The sequence below is a fragment of the Pelodiscus sinensis genome, chromosome 24, assembly GCF_049634645.1.
Source record: "Pelodiscus sinensis isolate JC-2024 chromosome 24, ASM4963464v1, whole genome shotgun sequence".
NCBI classification, from domain to species: Eukaryota; Metazoa; Chordata; order Testudines; family Trionychidae; genus Pelodiscus; species Pelodiscus sinensis.
The window spans coordinates 11,788,948-11,815,191 of record NC_134734.1 but is presented as its reverse complement, the minus strand read 5'-3'; the positions used below and the strand labels follow the sequence as shown (position 1 = coordinate 11,815,191).

Here is a 26,244-nt window from a genome sequence, read left to right as displayed (position 1 = left end):
GAAGGAAAGCAGCTCAGCCTTTGACACAGTGTTGAAGGAATCCCAGGGCAGCCCAAAAGGTGAATTATCTTTTATTGAAGCAACAAGCCAAGGACACAAACTATTGCGCTTCTGAGCACTCACATGTGGTTACCTGGTGAGTAATAAGACTCTTCCCCCTCAACTGAACAGAAAAACCACTGATTGGAGAAATGTAACGAGCATGCAGCAAGGAAGGGGAAAGGACGTTGCACAGTAAGGCTTGTAGGCTTGGTCCTATTCTGTGTTCCCTGGCTCGCTGTAGGGTGAGGTACCAACAATTTCAGCGAGAGCAGCAGCTTCCTGATTTCTGCAGGAGAGTGGAGGCCAGCAGCTGGAGTTTGCAGCTCAAAGGTGGGTAGAAGGACAATCAAATCAAGTAAATGGAAGGAGCCCAGCAGAAGGGATCTTAATCCCACCAAATGGCTGGAATGCCAGCACTGGCTAACCCCGCTGCTGGCAGGGAGGGAGAAGAACCCTGAACCTCATGGGACAGATTCAAGCAAGCACGGGGCTGGAGATGGCCCATGGGCTATAGGTTCCACACCACTGACTAGATGCCGGAGTAACACCTGAGGCACGTATGCAAGACGAACGAATAGCCACTTTGCCACATGAGGCCGGGGTAAGGACCTTCTGGGAACGGAGTGGCCACTCCCAGGAAGCCTTCCCCCATCCCATGCTGCTGCCTCTGATACAGAGGCAGCAGCAGCCCATCTGCAGGGAGTTGGGGCTCCCTGCGGAAAGGAGCTGTGGTGGCATTCTGCAGTGGTGGCTCAGGGGTCCGCGCATGCAGCTGCCTGGCTGGGGGAGCAGCATTACAGCCTCAGCTGACAAGAGACTGGCCTCTCTGCTTTCAGCAGGGAAGTGTCCCTCTCCCCCAGCCAGTCAGCTCCATGCATGGAGCCCTGAGCCCCTGGCTGGATGGGGCTGTGCTACCACGCAGCTTAGGAGGGAACTTGCACATGGCTCTGCCACCTCCTCTTGCACAACCTCTCACCCCCACAATACAACCTCACCCCCCCTCCAACAGGGCACCTCCCTCCGGGGTGCACAGGAAGTCACACTGCATAGGGAGGCCATGCTTAAGATCTTCAGTAGCTGGTGTGATATAATGGCAGGGGCAGCGGGGGGTGCAGTGCAGCAGCAAGCTTCTACGCATGTCCCCTCCCATCTGATGCTGGTCAGAAGCAGGGCAGGTCTATGGCTCTCTCAATAACAAAAGCTGGCCAGTGACCAGGCTCCTGAGTCAGGGCTCCCCTTCGGGGTAGCGCAGGCACCACTCGCAAGCATTCTGGAACATGCGGAGCCAGGGTGAGACCTCCATGGTGCGGCGCCAGCTGGGTGGCATCCAAGCCCACTGCCAGGGCAACACGCAGCGCTCGGGGTGGGGCATCATAGCCAGGTGGCGCCCGTCAGGGGAGCAGAGCCCTGCGATGCCCTGCGGGGAGCCGTTGGGATTCTGGGGGTACTCCTGGGTGGGCTGGCCCTGGTCGTCCACATAGCGCAGCGGGGCCAGGTGCCCTGACGTCACTGCAGCCAGCACCTCGGGCGAGCGGAACCGCATCCGACCTGGGGGAGGGGAGAAGAGGGGCTGGGTTGGACAGGAGCTGGAAGCCTGGTTCCTTTCCCTGTGTAGCAACGGGGGCTCCCCCAGCTGGGAGTGCCCAGCCTGCTCCACTGGAGCGGCTCATGCTCCTTATGCCAAGATTTTCCTTAGCTTTGGCCAACAGCTGCGCCCTGTTCCTCCTACACCCAGCCAAAGCCCAGAGCTCTCCAGTGCCTTCTCCTTGACACACATGCCCCAGCTAACCACCTGGAGGGCGAAGAAGACAGGGTGGGGGAGATATGCAGGGACCATGTCATGATTATGAGGGTTAGCCAGCAGCCTGGGGATTAAGGGGTTAACTACACCTAGCCAGGTGGAGTGGCCAATAGGAATATACGTAGGACTTTCAAACTGGGACAAAGGAATTTGTTTTTTTGCCCTCCTTTGTCTCTCTGGGCGAGTCCTCTGCAGCTACAGAGAGGGACAAACATGTCTCTCTTCAAGAAACAATTCTTCACTTTCTGTAAGTAGGGTAAAGTTTAGGTAGTTTATTAGGCTTTATTGTTTTAAGGGTTGGGTATGGGATCTGAGATCTGGCACTGCTTAAGAGACGTTTGGTTTTTCTTTTCAACTAAGTTCTAGCCCATGGTGTAATTCCTCCACGAGTATATTTTGTTACCTTTCCATCTGATCTTTATGCTTGCAACAGGAATATCGTTATAATAATAAGTTTTCTCTTTTCTTTTTATTAACCTGGCATTGGTTACTTGTGTGTCCTGATTTTTATAATAGGGGTGAGATTTCCCAAATGATCTTTCCTCTAATCTCGTTATTAATATTTGGGTGGTGGCAGCAGAAGTTTTATTCCCAAAATCTAGGTTTTTAAGATTTGGGGGGAAGTTTTATACCAAAGCCTGGTAGATAAGGCTTTGGGGTACACTTGCTGGCCCCCACTTCTGCATTTATCATGTCAGAGTGAGGAAGGAGCCATGACAGACCACCCTTTCCAAGAGCGACCATACGAGGCACGGAGGGAACCACACTCCACTCCCAATCCAGAGGCATCTCTCTCTCTATGCCCCCTTTACTGAAGGCGGCTCCTGAGGGTCTGCAAAGAGCTTTTCTACCATTGACATGGCTGAAACCAACCAATTCACCTCCCACTCCCCACACCAGCAGGAGGGCCTGTTCATCCACCCACTCATGGGACACAGCTGAGGGGGGGGGCGGGGGGGGAAGACACAGCCCAGTAAAGGCTGCTAGGGAAACATCCTCCCATTCCAGGTACCCTCGAATACCATGAGGGCAACCTGCATGGGACTATCGCTCGACCCCACCCCCAGGGCAGAACCCCAGCACTGGCAGAGCCGTCACCTTCTCCGTGGGCCACCCAGATGCCCAGGGTGGAGCCAGCCATGCCCCGTAGCATCATCGCCGGGCTCTCCTCAATTCGCAGCGCCACAAAACGCGACTCAAACCGGCCCGAATCGTTGGGGGCCAGCAGCACCCCGGGACGGACAGCTTCACCTGTGGATGGACAGACAAGGTGAGCCCCACCCCCCAGAAATAGCCATCACTCGATGCTCTCAGATACCTCCCCTACCCCAGCCACATAGGACCCCCAAATCTGACTCCCTCCCAGACACCTCCCACCCCACCCACCCACCCAGCCCTACCTCACTCACCTGCAGGCCCGCTCTTGGGGCTCTCAGCTCCTACCCAGCCCAGCAGCGCCATCAGCTGGCAGCCGTTGCACACGCCCAGGCTGAACTTGTCTCTGCGCCGGTGAAATGCCTCAAACTGGGCCCGTGCCCGAGGGTTGAAGGTCACCGAAGCCGCCCATCCTAGAGACAAAGAGGGACCCTGGGGGTCAAAGCATGGGGCCTGCCCCATCTAGGGGGTGCCAGCTCCCATCCAGCCCCTGGGCAGGGACTGGCTGGTTCAGAGGGGTGGGGGATGGAGCTGGTCCCTTATAAGGGACCCCAGGGTGGGGACCGGCTGGCTCGGCAGGGGTAAGGGAAGCAGGAACACTAGCTCAGGGGCAGCGTCTCACCTTTGGCAGACCCCAGGACGTCCGCATAACTGAAGCCCCCCACAAAGACGAGTCCCCGAAACGAGTCCAGAGTCACCTTCCCTGCACACAGGTCCTGCATGGTCACGTCCCAAGCCTGGGAGAGGGGAAGAGAACAGTGGGGCCTAGTGGATAGAGCAGCAGGAGACAGACATGTCAAGATTCCGGAGGGTCAGGAAGGGGAAGATGAAGGGGTCTCACCTCGAACCCAGCCATGACAAAGGCTGCAACCATCTCCCGGTCCCCGTTGCTGCCCTCCTCACGCAGGATGGCCACACGGGGGGCTGGCGGGACTGGGGGCAAAGGTGGAGTTAGAGGCCAACACTTAGCTCCGTGCACCCTCGCTGGCTCCACCGATGGGCTCCACCTGCACCCGCTGGCAGAGAGCCCCTCCCTGCCACTTGCTGGGCTCCATACGGCCCTACTGGCAAAAACCCTCCCAAGGGCCCCTATTGGGCCCTGGGGATGCCGCCTCCCATGCCACCCTCGCTCCAGAGAACCGCTGCTGGGCCCTGGGGATGCCCCCTTCACTCTCCCTTCCACCTGGGGGTCCCGATTCTCACCCATGTGGCGCAGCAGTGGGGACTGAACCTTGGGGTCAAAGCTCAGGGTGAAGGTGGGCCCCTGGCGCCGTGCCAGCCCCTGCTCCTCCTGCTCCACACAGTGGGGTGACGCCTGCAGCCGCTCCAGCTGGAAGCTCGTGGCCTCCCAGATGGCACGCAGGTCAGCCACGGGCCGCGCCAGCTCCTCCTGCCCATTCACCCGCAGCCGCACCTACAGGACAAGTGGGGGGAGGGGTGTCAGCCTGGTGCTCCTCGCTCTCGACCTGAAAACACTGTGAGCCCAGCCCCATCTCCCCCACCGGTGCCCCTCACTCCCGCTGCTCAGCCCTGGGCACTGCCCTGCTCTATGGTACTCTCCAGCCCCAACCCACAGCCCCACTCACCATGGACTGGGGCCCCAGAGGCCCTGTGTGCCCGATGGGCAGGCAGCGTACTCCAGCCTCCCTGTACTGTCTGCAGACCTCTTCTGCCACGGCGCTGCGCACCTCCAGCACCAGGCCCAGCTCCTCTGCAAACAGCACCTCAAGAGCTGCGGGAGATGGGGGAGGGGGGGAGGGGAAAAAGGGGTCTGTTTGTGTGGGGTGGACATAAGGTTAAGTCATGGAGGGGTCCTGGTCTTGCCCTCCAGGCTGTGGGTAGGGCTCAGCGTGGAGGTTTTCCATTCACCACAGCAATGCAAGGAGGGGGGAAATTTGTGGGGGGGTTAATATTTACTGCTGGGCTGTGAGTGACTCGGGGGGACGGCGCATTGCCATTCACTGCCGGGCTAGGGATTGGAACGCCTTTCATCATAGGAGGGGGAGAGGTTTGGGGCAGGGCCTCCACTCACCACTGGATTCAGGTGCTTCCAGCTCAGCCTGGAGGCCGCAGTTCCCAGCGAAGGCCATCTCCAGCAGACAGGTCACCAGCCCCCCGTCGCTCACATCGTGCCCCGCACTCACCTTTGACTCTGGGGACACAGCACTGGGTGATATAGGCCCATCATCAACACCCCATCTCCCACCAAACCCAGCCCAGCCTCTCCTGCCAGGCCCAGCTCTGATGGGAACCATGGTCAATTTCACCCCCCCCACCCTCCACCCCACAGCACCTCCTCTCAGACCCAAGGAGCATTCATATCCAGCTTCTAGGGCAGGCATGGCCAACCCACAGTCTGCAAGCAGCATGCGGCTCGCTCCCCGCCCCCCCACCGACCAAATCAGTGCGCTCACAAAGCTGCCCCCACACCCCTGAAAATGGTCCCTGCCTCCCCTATGCTCACCAGGGCAGGGGAGCCGTCCAGCGTGGCCATTCAAAATGGTGGATACAAGATGGCAGCCACCGGCAAGAGCCTGCTGAGGCCAAAGAAGCACTTCTTAAAGGAACAGTCTTTTTCCTCCCCACCCTTACAACTTTGCCCCAGCAATTTGCACGGGATCCAACTGGATCTTGGCTCTTCGTTCAGCATGGGTTGGCCACCCCTGCCCTAGGGAACCCCCCCCAGATATGGGGGGGTTCCAGATATCAAAGGGGACACACAAAGGTGGCCCATCCCACCAGCAGGGGGTGGCAGGCACATGGCTATCCGGGACAGGTTGAGAGATACAAACATACATCTACCCCACAGTGATACACACATACACGCACCTTGCAGCAGCTGCTGGGTGACGCGGAAGCAGGCTGCCAGGGTGTCCGGGCTGTCCAAGTCTGGGCAGCAATCCCCCAGCTGGGAGTAGCACTGTGCCAGGGCACTGCCCCCCAGCCGGTGTTGTTTCGGGCTCAGGTCCACATACAGCAGGACCCCTGCAGGGCAAGAGAGATGGGGTCAGAGCCAGACCCACCCCAGGATCCTCTGACCCTGCCCTGTGACACTTGAGAACCAGCATCCCGTAGAGGGGGTCAGGCCCCATGCCCTGCCTCTTGAGGCAGCCCTCACCTCTTACCTTTGCCATCGGGGCACTTGAGGTCCGGTGTGACAGTGGCTGTGATGTCTGGACACACAGCATAGGCCGACACGACCAGTGTCCCTGTGGGAAGAAGGGATGGGGTCAGTGGGGATTGCGGCTAGGGAAGGGGGGAGGAGGAGGGAGAGGGAGAAGGAAAGAGGGGCGGGGGCAGGACTGAAGGCCAGGATAGCCTGAGCACCTGTAGGGGAAGTATCGGGGGTCTCTTTGGAGTTGGGGGGCAGGTGAGAGTAAAAACTGGCTCTAGTGAGGGCAAACGATGGCCCTGGTTCACACACCCATCCAGCAGAGCTTTGTGGGAGAAGAGGCAACTGGCGATGTGCCTCAGTTTCCCCACGGATGAATGCTTGGCCTGCTGGCTACAGAGATGTGATGTGGCTATTGTGGAGTACAGGGGGAGGGGGACGGGAGGCCTCTTGGACACAATCCCAGGGGGAGGGCCCCATAGGCACTGGAAGGGCATAGTGAGGGGGCAAGCCCTGAAAGGGCTTAGTGAGAGGGCAGAACCCAGCCCTCCTCCCTCCACCCCACTCACCAGGTGCCAAGACAATGTCATCACCCACACGAGCTGCCATGCTGAGCGAGTCCTTGCCCCCATCCACGGCCACCCCCAGCTGGGCCATGACAGTGCACATAGCCCTGCAGGCGTCCACCAGCGCTGCACCCTCGCCTGCCTGCCTGGCTGCCCACATCCAGTTCCCGCTGCACTTTACATCCTGGGGGAGGGAGGTGTTAGACACAGGATCCCTGTACAGCTCCCTGATCCCCTGTACCATCCCAAGGCCCCCCACACAACCTCAGTGCTGCCCCATGGGCCTCTCTGCCCCAGCCCTATGGCTCCCTCAATTAGTGCCCACTGCACCTTATCCTATGGAGAGCAGGGGGTCATTAGCCATGCCTCCCTCCTAATGCTCTGTTCCACACCGCCCTTCTGCCCCAAAGACCTCCATACAGCTACCCCCACAGCTCCATGCCCCCCTCTCCCCTCACTGCCCCCAGCCCTGCGGCTGCCACCACCAACGGCCCCTGTGCTTCAGGGGATACTGTCAACAACCCCCGTCCCTGCTGTATTTCACAATTGGTGGGGGGAGAAGAGAATCAGTCACAGAACCCCACAACCCCATGCCCCCGATAACCAGTTCCTGCTACATTTCACATCTTCGGGAGAAAAGCAGGGAGGCCAGCCATGGGATCTCCGTACAGCCCCATGGCCTTCCCCCACGCCTCCCACACAGCCCCACGGGCCCCCTCTACCTCTAATACCCACTGCAGGTCACATCTGGTATTGGGGGAAAGGTCAGACAGACTGGCTCCTTCCACCCCCCCGCCCTTATCCCTTCATACTCTCCCCTCCCCCAGCACCCACCCCCCTTTCCCTATGGGGTGACTCACCCGCAGATCGGTGATGCGAGCAAAGACCAGGTTGGTGAGCGCCTCACCCACGGCCAGGCGGGCTCCTGCGCCTGGGTCGATCAGGCCCTTGAGTGGCTGCTCCCCGAGGGCTGTGGCCGCCCCCACTGTCTCAAAGGGGGACAGGGCCACCACAGCCACGTCGGCCAGGGGAGTGTGCAGGGGCCCCACGCACTGCTGCTGGGCCACCAGTCCCGTCACCGACCGGTCCACCTGCCACAGAAACATGGCTCAGAGGGCAGTACCCCTTGGGGAGGAGAACTGGGTCCAGGGATTGTGAGGGCACCACCCTGGGGTGGAGGTTAGGAATACAGGGTTGTGGGCATAGCCCTCTACAGGAGGGCAGAGACACACAGTTGGGGGGGCGTGAGGCACCACCCCTCTGGAGGAGGTGGGGGCTAGGAGGGAAAGACACAGGGTCGGGGTTACCACCATCCTTGGACCTGTACGTTCTGGGGGGTATGGAACAGAAGTGGGAACTAGTACCTTATTGGTCAGGTAGCGTTTGCTGGCCACGGCCGGCAGCCGCAGGACCCGCTCCAGAGCGTTCCCCACACTCAGCTCAGAGGGCAGGGTCAGAGGGCGCAGAGTTGGGCCTTTGCGGGTTAAGGCAAATTTCTGGGGGGGGAGGGAAAAATTGGACATTCATTAGTTAAACCAGCAGGGGGCGCTGTGGGGAGCAGAGATGGAGGGTGCTCTCTGTGGGGGAGCTCTCAGCTACTCCACCCTGGCTACTCCCAGCAGAGACGGCTGTGCAGAGCCAGGTGGGGCACCATGCTTGGGAGAAGCTCCCAGCTTCATCAATTCTGGCTTCCCCCAGAAGGGGGCAGCATGGGGAGCAGGGTTCAGGCACCATTATGTGGGTGAAGCTCCTCGCTACTCCAGCCCTGCCTGTCCCCAGCAGGGGGTGCTGTGGGGGCATCACATTTCAGGGAAAGCTTCTAGCTCCTCCAGCCCTGGCCTCTGTGGAGGCTTCAGGGGATCTGAGGTTGCAACCCTAGGGCCTCCCCAAGTACCTTGCGTGGCATCTTGCCCAGCACCCCGTCCAGTTTCAGGTTAACTGGATGATTCTTCCCATTGGTCTGCGTCAGCCCCACATCGGTCACCGGCGCCTTCAGGTCATCCACCAGCACAATCTGAGGGAGGCAACGTAGGAGTCGGTGATGAGTCACGACCCCCACCCCATGGCCCTGTGTGCTGGGGGTGCAGAGGGCTAGGAGGCGAGAGCCCCTCCCTCCAGCCCGTCTCTCCTTCAGGGATGTTGGGGCACCTGGTCCTAGACCCAGGGCAGCTGCCTGGCCTCAGAGCTAGAACAGGGCTCACCCAGAGCCAGGCCCAGCTCAGAGACCCTGCCCCAGTCAGAGACCCACATCTGTGCTGCAGTTCTGGGCCTGAGCTCTGGCTGGAAGCACCAAGTGGTGTGGATTGCTCACCACCTCTACCCCACCTCACGTCACCCCTACCTGCCTCCCCCCACAGTGCTGAGCTCCCCTGTCCCTGGGGTGCAAGCACCCTTCCCCCTCGCAAACACTGCCGGAACCAGCCACCCTCCGGAGCTTGGGTGCCCTGTATGCCCCATGTAAGCCCTCTCTCCTCATGAGCCCCACTTCCTTCAGGACTCCGACTGCCTCTCACCAATCCCAGGCCCCTCATTGCACCCACACTTCTGGACCCAGGCCTGGCCACTGTGTCCCCAATACATGAATCCCACCGCTCGCCCAGGGGCCAGGCCTACCACACCTCCCCCAGCTGTGAGTTCTAGACCCATCTCCAGGCCCTGTGCCCCCAGCTGGCACCCATACCTGTCCGTCCCCGGTGATGGTGCCCACAATGTCCACAGGGCAGCGCTCGCGGTGACCCAGGCGCTGCAGCAACGCAGTGTTGGTGGGGCGCAGCAGAAGGGCATTGGACTCCTGGTACTCAGCCCCCCAGATCTCCAGCACGCTCAGAGTGGGGTCACCCAGCTGGTCAGGAGAGGGGAAGACAGAAGTGTCAGGGTGGGAGAGAGACGAAGAGAACTGGAAGGGGTGAGATCAGGGTCCCACATTCCCAAAAGGGGCCAGAGGGCAGGGGTGCAGGCATAAGTGATGGTTGAAACTTCCACTTGAGGCTTGGGCAGGGAGACTACTACCTCCTCCTCACTGTCCTCTCTTTCCTCTCCTTCCCTGGCGGTCTGTGTCCCTGCTCACTGTGCACTTTAAAAAAAATTGCTTTGGCTGAATCTTCTGCTTTTCTGCTATTTCCTCTTCAACAAAATGGAATATGTTTTGTACCATGTGCCAGACATGTGGAAGGTACCCAATTACCAGCACTGAAACTGGGAATAAGAAAGGTCAGTCATGGATTTATTATATAACCTTATACTGTAGCTCTAACTGGGACTTGCCATTCAAAGTTCCAGGTGTTTGAGGCATTCGCAAGCTGCCTGCATGTCAGCTTGTACATGCCCCAAATCCCTCTAATTGATCCTGGGGAACACAGAATGGCAAGCCCCACTTAGAGATAATTGAGAAATCTTCGTCCTGTCTTCACACAATTAAACAAAGCCTGGACCTCAGCTGGCATTTGCCCCCAACAGGAAGAAAATGACTGGAATCTGACTGCAAAAGATGCCACCTCATTTTCACTTCTACACACAAACAAACTGAGGGCTTCCCATGTTGATTGTTCCAGCAGCAGTGAGCACCTCAGGAAAATACAGGCTGGCTAATACAGGCACCTCTAATCTTCCAATCACTGAAAAGACCAAACCTACCAATACTTCTCCTCCCCACCACCATGTCCCTCTGGTCCCCCTTTTTCCCCTCCACACCCTTTTCTTCCCAGTCTTCCCCCTCCCCCAGCTTACTATCTACCCCAGCCAACAGCTCACCCTGCCCATCACAGAATTTGAACTAGTAAAAAAACTAACTGCCCAGCCCAGGCCACTGCTTATCTGTGGAAACACTCTGAAGGGCTCTGGCCAAGGCAGAGGAGGATCTGTTCCTCCTGGCCATTTATTGCTTTGCCCAGTCCCACTTAGCTGGCCCTGGCCACAGCCCAGTACCCAGATGCCTTCCTCCACAAATAGGCCAGCCTAATGCTGTGTGCACAGTAAGCGTGTGTGCAGCAGGGAGTGCTGGCCCATCTGCTTCTTTGTGTAACCCTTTGAAAAGGGGGAGGCCTTGTGGGGCCCTGCTCTCACTACCGCTGCCTCTTCCGGCAAATTATTGTCTGTACAATCAGCTGGTATCAGAGACTTAGTGGGATAATGCACACAATTGGAATACTGGTATAGAAGGATAGGCAGGGAAGAAAAGGAGAGGTGTTGCCTTATATATTAAAAATGTACACACTTGGACTGAGGTGGAAATGGGCATAGGAGACAGACGTGTTGAGTCTCTGAGTTAGGTTAAAAGGGGTTAAAAAAACCAAGAGTGATATCATGCTAGGAGTCTACTATAAATCATCTACCCAGGCAGCAGAGATGGATGAGGCTTTTTTTTTAAACAAGTAACAAAATCATCCAAAGCTCAGGATTTGGTGGTGATGGGGGACTTCAACTATCCAGATATATGTTAAACAGTGGGGCACAGATTATCCAATAAGTTTTTGAACTGCATTGGAAACAACTTTTTATTTCAGAAGGTTGAAAAAGCTACTAGGGGAGAAGCTGTTCTAGATTTGATTTTAAGAAATAGGGAGGAACTGGTTGAAAATTTTAAATGGGAAGACATCTTGGGTAAAAGTGATCAAGAAATCATAGAGTTCATGATTCTAAAGAATGGCAGAAGGGAGAACAACAAAATAGAGACAATAGATTTCAGGAAGGCAGATTTTGGTAAGCTCAGAGAGCTGGTAGCTAAGGTCCCATGGGAAGCAAGACTAAGGGGAAAAAAACTGAAGAGAGTTGGCAGTTTTTCAAAGGGACATTATTAAGGACCCAAAAGCAAGATATTCTGCTGCATAGGAAAGATAGAAAATACGGCAAAAGACCATCTCAACTTAACCAGGAGATTTTGCATCCGCTAAAAATAAAAAAGGAGTCATATAAAAAGTGGAAACTATGACAAAAGATGAATATAAGCAAACAACACGGGTATGTAGGGGCAAGATTAGAAAGGCAAACACACAATACGAGCTCAAACTAGCTATACACAAAAGGAAACAAGAAGACTTTCTATAAATATATTAGAAACAAGAGAAAGACCAAAGACACGGGTAGGCCCATTGATCAGTGAGGAGGGAGAAACATTAACAGGAAAGTTGGAAATGGCAGAGGTGCTTGATGACTTCTTTGTTTTGGTCTTCACTGAGAAATCTGATGAAGGAATGCCTAACTTAGTAAATGCTAGGGGGAAGGGGATAGGTTTAGAACACCGTTTCCCAAATTATGGGCCGCGCCCCGCTACCGGGCCGCAGGAAAAAATACCAGGCCTCAGTGTGGTTGCCAGGGTGTTCCGGGCTTCCGGAGTGCCTCTGTGGCACCGGGTCCCCCAAGCCCTTGGCCGGCCTGGGCAGAGTCTGCTGCTGGATCTTCTGGCTCCTGGCAGATGATTACCTAAGAGAGGTCGGGGGGGGGGGGGGGAGGGAGGGAGGGAGGGAGGAGAGAGGAGGGGAGAGCCGGCTATCAGAAGCAGCACTAGATGGAGGAATCGGGGCGGGCCAGGGAGATTGGGGGAGTGGCAGCAGGCGGAAGCAGAGCTGGCCAGAACAGATTAGGAGGAGGCATAGGGGAGAAGTAGCCGCTGGAAGCAGGGCTTGCCTGGGGCATCAGGATTGTCTCTGAGAGATTGGAGGGGGGAGGGGGGGTGGAAGCAGGGATGCCAGGGGGTGCGAGGTCGGGGACAGGGAGCAGGCCGGGGAAGATGGAGGTTGGGGGGGAGAAGCGGCAGGGCCAGCCAAGGGAGATTGAGAGAAGTGGGGAAGAACTGGCTGTCCGGGAGGAGGCTGGGGGAAGTAGGGCTGGCCAGAGGCACAGCGAGGGGAGCAAATCGGCCAGCGGGACTGACCCAGCCATATGCGGATCTCGGGGCACTGTCGTCCCCCCCTCCCCCCCCGGCAAAGCACGAGTGAGTCCGGCCCGGGGATTCTATTGTGCCCCGCTCCCTCTCCACCTGCCCCACGAGTAGTATGAACTGGCTGGCTGGTAGACACACTCATGCAGTCTGAGCACAATTACCAGGCAGGCAGTTCAAAACTACAAACTGATACATCCAGTAATAATAAAACTTACCTAATGAGAAAATACCAGGCATGTTATATGTCTGGTATTTTCTCAGTTTGTTTTTTGTGTGTTTATATTTTTGGGCTGCAAAAAACAGTACAGAAAAAAAGGGTTCCAATTACAGTGAAGTAAAAAGTTTGGGAAACCCATGTCTAACCAGCTTTCTGTCTGACAGTCCATTTATCCAATCCATATTCCTTAACTTGCTGGCAAGAATATTGTGGGTGACCATATCAAAAGCTTTGTTAAAGCTAGCACTGGGGGCTTGGGAGGACCAGAAACAACTTACTTGAATATTCATCATTTGATTAATGAATATGCAAATAAATGTTACTGGTCCTCCAAAAGTTTGTGAATAGATTTACTGGTCCACGTGTCAAATTTTGGGAACCCCTGGTTTAAAAGATGAAGTAAAAAAAAAAAAAAAAAAAAAAAAAAAAGGTAAAATCACTTAGAAAAGTTAGGTGTCTGCAAGTTACCAGGGCCTGATGAAATGCATCCTAGAATACTCAAGGAGCTGATAAAGGAGGTATCTGAGTCTTTACCTATACGTGTCTGAAAAATCATGGAAGTTGGCAGAGATTCCAAAAGAATGGAAAAGGGCAAATATAGTGCCCATCTATAAAAAGGGAAATAAGAATAACCCAGGGAACTACACACCATTCAGTTTAACTTCTGTGCCAGGAAAGATAATGGAGTAAGTAATTAAAGAATTCATCTGCAAATATCTGGAAGATAAGTTAATAGGTAACAGCCAGCAAGGATTTGTAAAGAACAAACCAAGCTTTCTTTGATAGGATAATGAATCTTGTGGATAAGGGAGAAGCGGTGGATGTGGTATACCTAGACTTTAGTAAGGCATTTGAAATGGTCTTGCATGAGCTTCAATAAACTAAGCAAATACATCTCAGATGAGGCTACTATAATGTGGGTGCATAACTGGCTGGATAACTGTTCTTAGAGAATAGTAATTAACACCTCACAATCCTACTGGAAGGACATAGTAAGTAAGGTTCAGTAAGAGTCTGTTTTGGGACCAGTTCTCTTCAATAACTTTATCAACAACCCCCAATACCTAGGGTTTTCAGATTCGCAAATTTTTTTCTACCATTGCAACACATTTGTTTAAACAACTTAATTGTAGCCGAGCAGGCAATGAAATGTTTGGGTGTAAAAAGTACAAAACAAAAAAAAGCACTGTAAAACTTAAAACAAAAATTCAGTTTTCTCCAAATTTCAGTTGTGTTGAAGTACCCCCAGACTTCTCTTGCATATCCCAAAGGATACTCCTACCACTGGTTAAAAAACACTGGTCTAGAATGGGTGCTGGGTCCTGCCGTGAGGGCAGGGAACCGCACTCGATGACCTCTCAAGGTCCCTTACAGCTCTAGTGTTCTGATTCCTCATCCCCATTCCTTCTCTCCATCCCTCTCGCCTCATTCCCCTCACTTCCTGCTCCATTCCCATGGCCTCACCCCACCCCACTTCCACACACACCTTTCTTCATTTCTCCCCACACCCACCCCTCTCCCCAGCTCCACTGCCAGCAATGGAAACTGGAAGGCTTCCTTCCCAGCACACAGAAGGGGAAACAGACAGGCAGGAGGACCCAGCCAGCAGGCCACATTCTGCTGCAGATGGAGCTCCTGACACAGCGTGCAAACAGGCTGCTCTACATTTAAAACGTGAGCTTGTATGTTCCATGAGCTTCTACTCTGCCTTCCTCTCTGCCCTGCAAGTGGCAGGGCCCATAGCAAAGCCTTCAGAAGCAGAGAACCAGCTGGAGTTTCTGCAGCCCTTGGGTGGGAAGGCAATTAGTTGCCTTCACTTGCCTTTACCACACTGCCCAAGAAGGCAGGGGTGGGGGGCTCCCACACACCTGGGTGAGCGACAGCATTTGGTCAGGGGCTGCGAAGAGTCAGGGGAACAACCAGTTGGGGGTTGGGGGGCATCCCTGCCTGGCAGGCCCCTGTTGGAGCACTGTTGGGAGCAGGGTGTGTCCAGCTTCATGGGGGTGGATCTCCATTGCTCCCAGAACCAAACACTGGGGCAGGGAGCTACAGTTTGGCCCAGCTTCCCACACAGGAGAGAGTCCCAGGGCTGCAGCCCCACGCCTGGTGTGGAGTGAGAAAGCCATGAGACTATGCCCAGCTGCCATGACACTGGGACAGGCCCACATACCTCGGAGCAGCTGGTGGGGGAGGTGGGAGCAGGATGAGGGGGCAGGGTTCCCCCTCCAACCTGGGAGCAGCTGGCATAGGAGGGGACAGGGGGTTCCCAGACACCTAATATGGCTGTCATGGGGGAAGGGGATCCCCATAGCCCCCTGGGAGTAGCTGGAAAGGCGAGAAAGGGGTCCCCACACACCTGGGAGTAGCTGGAATGGGGGAGCAGGGATTCCCCCACACCCCTGGTGCAGATGGCATGAGGGGTGGAGGGTCCTTACATACCTGGAAGCGGCTGGCGTAGATCACAGCTCCAGCTGGTTCACTCAGCTCCTTCAGCACATTTCCTGGAAGAAGGGGAGGGAAGAATCACCCACTGCTGGAGTGCTGGGCCACCCCCGCCAAGCACCCACCCATGCCCAACAACCCCTGGCTGGCTCCCTCTCACCGTTGCCCCCAGCTCCTTGGTCGTGGAGGCTGCAGATGGGGTTGGTGGCCCCACTCTCCACACAGCCCCGTAGCACCCGGTTCATCTTCTGCTCCATCTCGGGGTCTCCCCGCTGCACAGCCCCAAAATCCAGCTCACTGGCGTTGTCCCCCTGCACCTGGGGTGAGATGGAGCGATAGACACAGACATAACTCTTCCGATACACCTAATCCTCCCACATATTCCCCCCAATCCCATTCACTGGCACTGCCTCCCTGCACCTTGGGCAAGAGACAGGAGGGGGGGGTCACTCCAACAGTCACAAATCTCCTGATATTGACCCCGCACCCCAGCCAGCAGCTCTCCCAAATCCCGCTCACAGGTACTGTCCCCTTGTCCCTGGTGGGGAGAGCCATGGGGGGGGGGGGGAATCCCCTCTGTCCCCTGCTCTGCTCCCCCCAAACAAAGATCCTTTCACTCCTTGAAATACAGCTTGCTGGCACAGCCACCCTGCATCGGGGGGTGGGGGGAAGAGACAGAGCTCATCCCAACACAGCCCGAATGTCCCCTATTGCTGCCATCACTACCTGCTCTCAGGCCAGAGGGGTGGGGACACAGATGCCTGGGGGCCCAACTGAGCAGGCTGTGTGAGCCTGACCACTGGGTGCTTCCTGGGCATGCATAGAGAAAGGGGGCTGGGCAGTTCCCGTTACAGACATGGGGGGGTGGAGAAGGGGTGTGTGAGCTGCATTGTGGGAGGGGGTATATGGCAGAAAAGGGGTAGCAGTGTCAGGGCTGAGGAGGGCAGGACCCCCTGTGGCTGGGGGGCAGGGCTGTGTGGGAATCATGGTGGGGCATAGGGGGAGCAGTCCAACCAGTGGATGGGGCAGGGGCCTTGCCCGGGGCTTTGCTGATGCAGTCCTGCTCCCCACTCACCTGGATGGAGGAGGCGGCACCTCCCCCGACTCCAATCCGGTACACGGGCCCCCCCACTTTCACCACCAGCATCCCTGGAGAGACAGCGAACAGTGAGACCCAGCAAAACCTACCCAGCCCGACAGCCGGACACTGGCTCCCCTTCTCCCACCTTCTCCCCTTTACTGCGGGATGGGGAAGGTTTGGGGACTAGGGGACACTCACCAGGCTCGGGGCGCTCCTTGTTCACATGAGCATCTTCTATGGCACCGATCCCCCCGCTGAACATGATGGGCTTGATCCACTCATGGCGCTGCCCATTGGGAAGCCGCTGGCCGAAGGAGCGGGAGAACCCTGCACACGATGGGAGTTAGAGACCAGCCCACTCAGCCCCTCCACACTGGGAGCGACAGTCCTTTAGCACCTGGCATTTCCCTTGTCCAGACTGTTACACACCTCCCCTCTCTTGTTCCACCCCAGAACTAGGCACAATTCCTTCTGCTAGTCAGTGCTCCCCTATCCCCACTCCAGGGCCAGGCATGTCCATTCCCCTCCAGGTACTCCCGAGGCATCAGATGCCAGACTAGACCCCACAGCCTTCTGGACACCCCAGCAGGGAAGAGCCGGGTCAGGCAGGGGCCTCTTGTGAGCATGGAGCAGCAGGAAAGCTGCTTCGGAAAGCTCTTGGGTGCGTGCCCACGTGAACACACCACCCTCCCACCCCAAACCCTGGAAACACACCCTAATCCCTACTCACCAGCCAGGACAGGTTCCCCAAACTTGTTGCCGTAGTCAGAGGCACCATCGCTGGCCCTGATGGCCACCTGCAGAGGGCGGGCGAAGTTCACAGGGTAAGGCAGTGTCGGGTCCTCCCAGGGCAGCGGGTAGCCTGGAGACAGGGAAAGATGGTCAGGGGGACAGCCTGGGATTCCCAGCAATGGCTTCAGGCAGTTCAAAGGGCAGCCAGAAGGCCCAGTAGGGCAGGCCAAGAAGGACGTTCTCTGAGCCCACAGCGGGCCAGGGACTGGACGACCCACAGCTCCCTGGGACCTGGACTAGAGCGGGGAGCCCAGCAGGCAGTGCCCCACAGGGACAGCGGGTGGGGAGGCAGACAGTGACCGTGTCACAAGGTACCATAGGATAAGCAAAGCTAAACCATCCCCCCAGCCTGGAGCCCAGTAGAGCCGGCTGCCCCAGCTCCCTTGCACCGCAATGATTAGATGGAAGTGCTACCTTGGGCTCTAGCGACTAGGCAGGAGAATCACAGGGTTAAAAATGTTGGTTGGGGCTAGGAAAGAATGTTCTACTGATTCAGTCCCCTGTGGGGCTGGCCCTATAGTGTGCCCCCTCCCTTTCCCCAAAGCCAGGAGACCCTGGGAAGGATGGGGAGCATGGAAAGCCATGCACGGGTTGGTCTGTTTCCTTCAAAGGCTCCTGCCATCACAGAGTGACACAGGCACTGTGGCCCAGCACATGGAAGGGCAGCTAGGCAGGAAGGTCTGGGGAAGGGGGTAAATATCACCACAGGTGACAGGGGACCAGGCCTGGAGGGAGAGATGTGGGTGCCTTCGACAGAGAAGGGCGGGGGGGAGAGGGGGGAGAGATACAGGTGCGGTCCCCTGTAACTGTGATGGGGCAGGGACAGGCAAGGGATCCTTGGCTGGAGCAGGCTTGGCTTGGAAGGAGTAACAAATCGAGGGGAGACCTCGTTTTGCGGGAAGGTGACTAGATCTGCCAGCTGAAAACTCCCCGTCTTTGCTAAGACGAGGAAAGAGGCAGGGGGCAAACACACAAATAGTCTCAGGCATTTACTGCACTCAACCAACACTGAGCAGGGATTAAGAGGGGACCAAGGGTGAGTGTGGAGGGTCCCAGGCAAGGTGGAGGAGGGGCGTAGAGCTTCAGGCAGAGTCCTGGTCCCAGGGGCAGGAGGAGCCCATGGCTAGGAGGAAGAGAGTAGGAGGTGGAGGGGTAACACAGCTTGGGGAGGAGTTCCGAATGCGATCTCCCTGTTCTCACCAGGGATTTGCAGGTTTCCGAAGCTGTACCCGGCTGTGCCAGCGATGACGTGGGCCCCGCGTCCCGTGCACTGCACATCCCGGATCCGCCCGCCTGTCCCTGTCGTGGCGCCACTGAATGGGGCCACCGCTGGGGAGGAGAGTTGGCGTAAGAGCCAACAAAAGACACCCCCAAAACACACACCCCACAGTGACATTCCCATGCCAGCCCCACAGACAGGAACCTCCCATACCTCATGGAGTAGAGCCTGCGTATGCAAGAGTAGGAAAAGTATGTAGCATCCACCCACTGCAAAACCCCCATGTACTGTCACCCCCCCGCACATCCACCCCTCAGCCATCCTGCCTCCCCACCACACAGACCCTGACCCATGGACATCCCCCATGAGACAGCACACAAATTCACTCTTCCTACATACTTCACCCCGGGATTCCCCCCAATGTTCCCAGCAGACTATCACATAATCCCCTGCCCACACCCCATGTATAGATGAGCCCCCATACATAAATATTCTCCTCCCACCCCAACCATACACAGAGCCACACTGACCGGTGGGGAAGTTGTGTGTTTCTGCAGTGAAGACGACGTGCCGGGTGGATTTTTTCTTTTCAAAGGGACTAGGACAGGATGGGTCACGGGGCCACAGAGAGCACACTGTCCTTCCCTCGATGGCACTGAGGGATGAAAATAAGCCATGGCCATCAGCAGGGCTCGACAAACTGCAGTGAGAGCTATTCAACAGCTCTGCAACGCGCAGCACCGGTGAATGGGGTGCACGGAGTGACCAGCCGAAATCTACTTGCCATGGGCGAGTAGAAACAGCCGTTTGTTTGATCCCTGGCCATCAGCCACTGAGCCAGGCAGGGCTGGTTTTAGGGAAAATTCACCCTGGACGCATTTGTATTTTGGTGTGTCCCCCATCACCAATGTTCTGATGAAGCTAGTTTATGTTTAGCTAGAAGCCATCTTGTATAACAGAAACCATTTCAGCTTTTTGTCTTTGCACGTAGGCCAGAGTGAACTTTCTATCACCCCATGCGCCAGGCCAAGACAGATGTGCTATTGGAATGTGTTAATTGGGCTGGTTCAGAGAGGAGAGGTACTCCCTCGTACCTGTCCGCCATCATGTTGATAAGGCTTTGTTTTTCCTAGTCTAATTAATTATTTCTGTAATTGAATGCCCTGACGTCAGACTGTTTGGTTAAGGGTATAAAGATACTAGGATTGATTATATTAGGTAGCCTTACTGGACCCGGCTTTGCTGAGACCACGTTTGGCTCACTTTGCTTTTATTGGCCAATAAAACTGTCTGTTTAGCCGCGTAAACTGAGTGAGGCGTTTGCTTCGACAGTTCCCTCATCTTTTCCATCCATGTGCAGAATACATATTTCTATGTGTACCACAGCACATGTGCACGTGCACCACCAGTAGAAACAACACACCTGGGGCTGAGGGTGCTCTGCTAATCAGCTGGACGCCATTTTCCATCTCTCTAGAGCACCCACACAAGCACCCAGCTTATGGAACAATCACCCCTAGCCCCCCGGCCTCCCATCCCCACCAACATGAGACAGTGTGTGCATGGGAGGAGCGTGAGGGACAGCACACAGAGCTGCACTCCTAAAGGGTTGTTCAGACAGTGGCAGTAACCAGCAGCTCCCACCACAGCCAGCAGAGATTGATACGTGGGAGTGGGAGAGGAGGGTTACCCTGACATCAGCACCTCTGCCTCCCTCCCACCCTGGCCTAAACACACAGGAGTCCCCCAAGAGCAGCGTGGCTAAGGCCAAGGGCAACAGCAGCAGCGGCTGCAGATGGAAGCAGAGCAGCAGGGCACCATGCTCCAGAGAAGCCCCTCTTAGAGTGGCACCCTGGGCCTGCTCACCCCTAGCCACGCCCTGGGGATGGTTGGAGGGGGGAGGGAGAAGAGAACCAGCCTTGGCACTCGCCCAGTGGAAGAGAGCGCGTGACCCAACCCCTCCCCACCCTAATGACTAGGGTCCCAGGCAGACACCTGCTGTTGTCCGAGAACTTGATGACGTTGTTGGGGTTGCTGCTCTCCTGGGTCCGCATGATAGACTCGAACAGCGACTCCTCAATCTCCTTCCCGTCCACCAGGAGGCGCCCTTTGAAGAACCAGTGTCGGCTGTGCTCGCTGGGGGACAGAGACAGGGATGAGACACACACAGGGACTCCCACCTGTCCCCAAGGCAGGGACTGATAGGTCATGGGGCAGGGAATGAGATACGGATCTTTTTCCCTCTAGGGGGCATTGGCTCTCACCTGTCCCCTTGGGGTGGCAGGGAATACGGCGTGGGGCCAGTCCCCTCTAGGGGGCGTGAGCTCCCGTCAAGCCCCAAGGAAGGGGCACGGACTAGCTGATACCTGTTGGACTGGGCCAGGTCGAAGCACTCCACGCTGGTCGGGTTGCGCCCGATTCTCTGGAAATACTCAGTGTAGAAATCCAGGTCCCAGGAGTCAAAGGCCAGGCCTGCAGGGAATACGGGTTAGGGTGAAACAGGGGATAGTGACCTTTGACCCCCAGCACTCACCAGTATGAACAGTATGGAGCAGGGGGTCAGCCATAGCCCCATCTCTACCTTAGCAATCCAGCTATTTCAAACTTGTGCCCAGGCCCCCCACCACAGATCCAACCCTTGGCACCACTGCAGAGCCATCCCCCATGCTCCACCACACCCACACCCTTATCCCCAGGACTCATCCCCCAGCCCGACTCCATGATGCATAGTTCCCTCTTTAGTCCTGGTTCTGAGCACTCAGACCCTCCCCACCAATACAGGCCCTTGCCCCCAGCTCCCCACCCTCCATACCCAGCTCCTGGTTGGCTCTCTCCAGCGCAGTGCGCCCCTCCTGTAGCAGGTCTATGTCGTGGGTGGGCACAGGGCGAGTGTCCACGGCAAAGCTGCGGATCGGCTCCTCATAGCGCTGTTCTGTCATCCGGTCACTCAGCACTGCCACCAGGGCTGCCTCCTCTGGAGCCGTGGGGCGCTGGGCACACTGCCGGGAAACGGGGCATGAGAGCCTCTCCCCCTGGGTAATAATGGGAACTTCCCACTGCTCCCCACTGGGGACAGGCACTTGGGGGGAGAGAGAGAGGCAGATAACAAGGATCCACCCACCCCCTGGAAGCAGGAAGGGGGGGCAGACAGACCAAGCTGCCCCCATCCCCGGGAAATCTGAGTGCTGGGAGAAGCAGCAAGCAGCTCAGGAATTCCCTCCCACCTCAGAGCCAATGAATCCAAAAATGCTAGCAATGCCCACCCCCCCCCAATGCCATGTGCCTCCCACCTCCCCCAGGTGTTGCCTCCATCCCTAGACACTTATATCCCCTCTCACCTGCACCAGGTAGCGGCAAGAGCGCTCCACACGGTCAACACAGTCCAGCCCCACCGCTCGGCACACAGACACCACATTGGTAGAGAACGGCGTGGAAAAGTTCAGCCTGCATCAGGAAAGGGTAATAGTCCTAAGAAACAGACCCTGCCCCATGGCTGACCCCCATCCCATGGCATAGCGTCCCTGATCAACCCCCACCACCATCAGCACCCCATAATGCAATACTGACTGCTAGCGGACAGCACCCACTGCTGAGCTCTGGCCTTCTCCCTGCAGCATAGCACCCTCCCTCACAAACTGAGCCCCATGACTCACCGAGGCCCAATCTCTATCAGCAGGTCAGTGGGTGCCGGGTGCAGGAAGGACTTTGTGGCAACATCTTCAGGTTTGAAGGGGCAGCCAAAGAGCCAGTGCATCAGCTGTCTCTCTTGAGAGCTTGGGTGCGACAGACCTGCAGCGAAGAATGGGGCTGAGATACCCAGCATGTAATGTGGCTCAGAGCTCCTGCCAGGAAGGGAAGCCACCAAGGAATATGATACGCACTCCCAACCTTATAAGAATGGCTCAACTGTGTCAGACCAATGGTGCTTTTAGCCCAGTGTCCTGTCCCTGACAGTGGCCAGTGCCAGAAGCTTCAAAGGGAATAAACAGAACAGAGAAATGACAGGATGTATCACTCAGTCATCTAGTCTCAGCTTCTGGCACTCAGAGGTTTGGTGACCCCCAAATCATGGGGTGCATCTCTGACCACCTTGGGTAATAGACCTCTACTCCAGGAATTCAGCTAATGCATTGTTGAACCCTGTTATACTTTTGGCTTTCACAACATCCCATGGCAAAGAGTTCCACAGGTTGATAGTGAGATCCCTTTGTGACTCCTCCCATTCAGCTTTGGGCTGGACAACTCTTCAAAATCGTTTAATCTGCACATTTTGCTGTCTCTGTTTACTCCTTTTTCCAAATCATAGGAAATAGGTTGAATAGGACTGGTCCCAGTATAAACCCGTGTGGCACGTCCCTCTCCAGTTGGAAAACTGACCATTTATTCCTATCCTTTATTTCCTCGCTGTGGTCAGAGCCGTGAAAGGATCCCATGACTTATCCTATGACTTATCCCATGACAATGCACAGCCCCAGCCTTCTCAGCCCTGGAGTACAGGGAGGATGGGCAGCACATGGCTTTGATTAAGAACCTTTGGTGAGAGATGCTATATCTACTGGATCATCCATGTCCACTGACACCTTTAAGGAATTCTAATAGATTGGAAAAATACGATTTCCCTGGACAAAAACTATGTTAACTCTTCCCCAACTATCAGGTTCATTTCTGAATCTGATAATTCTGTTCTTTTCCAGAGTTTCAACCAATCTGACTGGTAATCAGTGTTCCCTGCATGCGTGTACCGCCTCTCAGGAGACTCAAATGCCATCCAGCTGATTAGTAGAGCACTCACAGGTAGTTTTGTGTGTCTACTGGTTGTGCACGTTCGCACGTGTTGATGTACATGATTTTTAACATCCTTACCTCTATTTTTTACTTTGTTTAGTCATGGCAACACTTTCATGGTTCTCTATGTTTTTTTTTTAATTGGGGGTATTATTTTATTTTATGGTATTATTTCCATGCAGCTTGCAAGCATTTCTCTTTTGGGACTACATCTTTCCATTTCATTTCAAGTGGGGTTCCATGGGGTCTAATATCTTCATTAAGGATTTAGATCAGGCCTGGGGGAAGTGCAACCCGCCAAGCCACCAGATCTGGTCCGCAGAAGTAGTGGGGAGCCCCAGCCAGGCTCCTTCACAGCACCACATGCATTGCAGAAATGTGGCTGCAGGGCTCTCTATTGGTTTTAAAACTGGAGGGGAGGGGGGAAGTTTTAGGAGCTGCCCTACCCCCAGCACATTCTCATTGGCCAGTATCACACAGAAACTAGCCAATGTGAGCGACCTGTTGAAATATCAGGCAGCCATTCTCCTGCTCATTTATTCATGAAGCAAATGGCCAGGCAAGCAGGCAGGCTGGATGAGAAACATTTTAAGCTCTTCAGGCAGGAAGACTAGTTTGGCAGTTGGCAAGCAAGTCTCTTGGCCACAGCCTGCTTCTGGCACCCCAGCCCTTTCCTGCCCCAACTCTCTGCCCCCCCACTCAATAGGCCCAAACATCTGTCACCCTCTTACACCCATACTCCCTCCCAGATCTGGCACCCCGATCACCTGCCCCAGATCACAATCCCCTCCTATGCTATGTCATATCCCAAACCCCTTCACTCCAGTCCCTTGCCCTAGGTTACAATCGCCTGCTTAATCCCAACTGCCTCCCACCCCAGTCCTTTACCCTAAGCTCTCTTCTGCACCCAACTTCCATCCCAGAGCCCGCATCTCCTCCAATAATATCATGGAAGAGTGCGGCCCTCAACCACATTCCAAAATCTTGGAGTGGCCCCCATAAAAAATTATTGCCCACCCCTGATTTAGATATTAGCATATAGAGTACTCTTATTAAATTTGTAGATGATACCAAGCTGGGAAGGGCTGCAACTGCTTTGGAGGATAGGGTCATAATTCAACATGATCTGGACAAACTAGAGAAATGGTCTGAGGTCAACAGGATGAAGTTTAATAAGGACAAATGCAAAGTACTCCATTTAGGAAGGAACAATCAGTTTCACACATACAGAATGGGAAGTGACTGTCTAGGAAGGAGTACTATGAAAAGCGATCTTGGGGTCATATGTGTAGCAATGGTAGAAAAAATTATGTGTCTGAAAACTGTAGGTATTAGGGGTACTTCTAATTTTCTTTTTTAACATAGGGTATTTTATTAAAAGAAGGTTGAGTAACATTGGTCTAAAGAACTGAAGACAACTGAAAGAATTGGGCTTGTTTAGTTTGGAACAGGGCTCCACGATCAATGTAATCCACCCTCCTGTAGATTACATCCTGGAAGAGCTGGGTCTGAGAGATCTGCACATGCGAAGAACACTGGACCACGAGGCTAGCAAGCAGGGCTCGCCGCGGCTCAGAAGGCCCTGGTTTGGAAAGGAGAAGACTAAGAAGGGACATGATAGCGGTTTTCAGGTTTTCAAGTTTAAGAAACCCTAAGAATAGCATAAAGGCCAGCTTTGCAAGCCACTCAATTCATTTTGGTAATCCTTCTAGGGACAGACATTTAGAGCAGGCATGAGAGAGGGGCATGGATGCCGAATAAGGCAGCCAACACAGATGTCCTATTTAAATTACGGGGCGGGAAGGTCAGCATATACCTGGTTTATATGGTGTTTCTTTAAAGAAAATTCAAAGGCTGTTGTTTGCCCGGCTTCAGCAATTATTCTGAAATAGGAGTCACTCCCTTATTGTTTTAGTCTATACTTGGTTTTATTTCAGCAAGTTATGTATCATATACAATAATTAAAAAGCACCTTAAGTTTATATTTAAAAATTAAAAAAAATTATATATTAGAAAACAACAATTTTACACAAAGACATGAAAAACATTACACACTACACCTAAAACATAAACTATAATAATAGCGACATTCCGATAGAAGTACATTGGTGGTCCTGAAAGTTATCAGTTTTCGTTTGTGCGGCCCTCAGTAGGCTTTGAGTTTGACATGCCTGCTCTAGAAGGAAAAGTATTGAGCTCTGGAAATCTGGGTATCTGCTTTATATCCATGGGCATCTGCATCTGTAAAGGTAAATGCAGATATCCGCGACTCATTTCTGCAGATACTAATTTTGTATCCCTGGTAGGGCTCTAGAAAAATATCAGCAGGAAACGTCTTTTTAAAGCTTTTCTCAGCAAGTTGAATCAGCAGCAGCCAATCATGTTCCCTGACAGGAAGGACTAAAAAAAAATACAAAGCAAGAAGCAGAAATATCGGAGACCTTCCCCGAAGCACTGCTGAACCACGTGGGGTAAAAAAAAACATGGCGTGTAGCCTCCCGTTCCCTAACCTCCACCCGGGCCACGTGCGTCCTTACCGGTCCAGTTGAGGTTGTAGCAGAGCTCCAGCTGCAGGGCACGGACGCCGCCCAGCACCGCCTGGACAGAGCGCAGCAGGGACGCGGGGCAGCCCCCTGGGTCGGGGCGGCGGTAGAACCGCAGCTCCGCCGTGGCCTCCGCCATGGCCTGGGGGCGGGGGGAAAGAAAGGAAGGGGAGGACCAAAACCAAAGAAGTGTTTCCGGGGTAGCGCCGTGAATGGCTGTGGGGTCTAATCTGGCACCTGATGGTTGGGGAGCACCTGGGGGGGTGAACATGCCTGGCTCTGGGGCTGGGATTGGGGTGCAGGGAGCAGTAGCAGAAGGAATTGTGCCTCGTTCTGGGGTGGAGCAGGAGAGGGGAGGTGTGTAACAGTCTGGACAAGGGAGATGCCGGGTGCTAAAGAACTGTCGCTCCCAGTGTGGCATGGCACAGGGAAGGGCTGGGTGGGCTGGTCTCTAACCCCATCCCCCAGCGTGCGCAGGGTTTGCCCACTCCTTCGGCCAGCGGCTCCCCAATGGGCAGCGCTGAGTGGATCAAGCCCATCATGTTCAGTGGGGGATTGGCGTCATAGAAGATGCTCATGTGCACAAGGAGCGCCCCAAGCCTGGTGAGTGC

General features: G+C 55.1%; 1 protein-coding gene across 1 annotated transcript; it reads right to left on the bottom strand.

Moving 5' to 3' along the window:
- Positions 1 to 55: 55 nt before the first annotated feature.
- PFAS (phosphoribosylformylglycinamidine synthase) lies at positions 56 to 25,780 on the bottom strand. The gene is made up of 28 exons (XM_075907131.1): positions 25,628 to 25,780; positions 21,959 to 22,094; positions 21,644 to 21,749; positions 21,118 to 21,304; positions 20,672 to 20,777; positions 20,301 to 20,441; positions 18,836 to 18,960; positions 18,287 to 18,415; positions 17,025 to 17,156; positions 16,493 to 16,621; positions 16,289 to 16,362; positions 15,374 to 15,530; positions 15,211 to 15,272; positions 9,357 to 9,518; positions 8,571 to 8,690; positions 8,041 to 8,172; positions 7,537 to 7,767; positions 6,680 to 6,860; positions 6,124 to 6,207; positions 5,828 to 5,983; positions 5,031 to 5,150; positions 4,585 to 4,730; positions 4,202 to 4,412; positions 3,840 to 3,931; positions 3,621 to 3,735; positions 3,253 to 3,411; positions 2,942 to 3,094; positions 56 to 1,590 (listed from the first exon to the last, which is right to left on the bottom strand). Exons 1-28 carry the CDS (start codon positions 25,770 to 25,772, stop codon positions 1,268 to 1,270), a joined length of 4,014 nt encoding a protein of 1,337 aa, XP_075763246.1. The 5' UTR covers positions 25,773 to 25,780; the 3' UTR covers positions 56 to 1,267.
- Between the last annotated feature and the right edge of the window lie 464 nt (positions 25,781 to 26,244).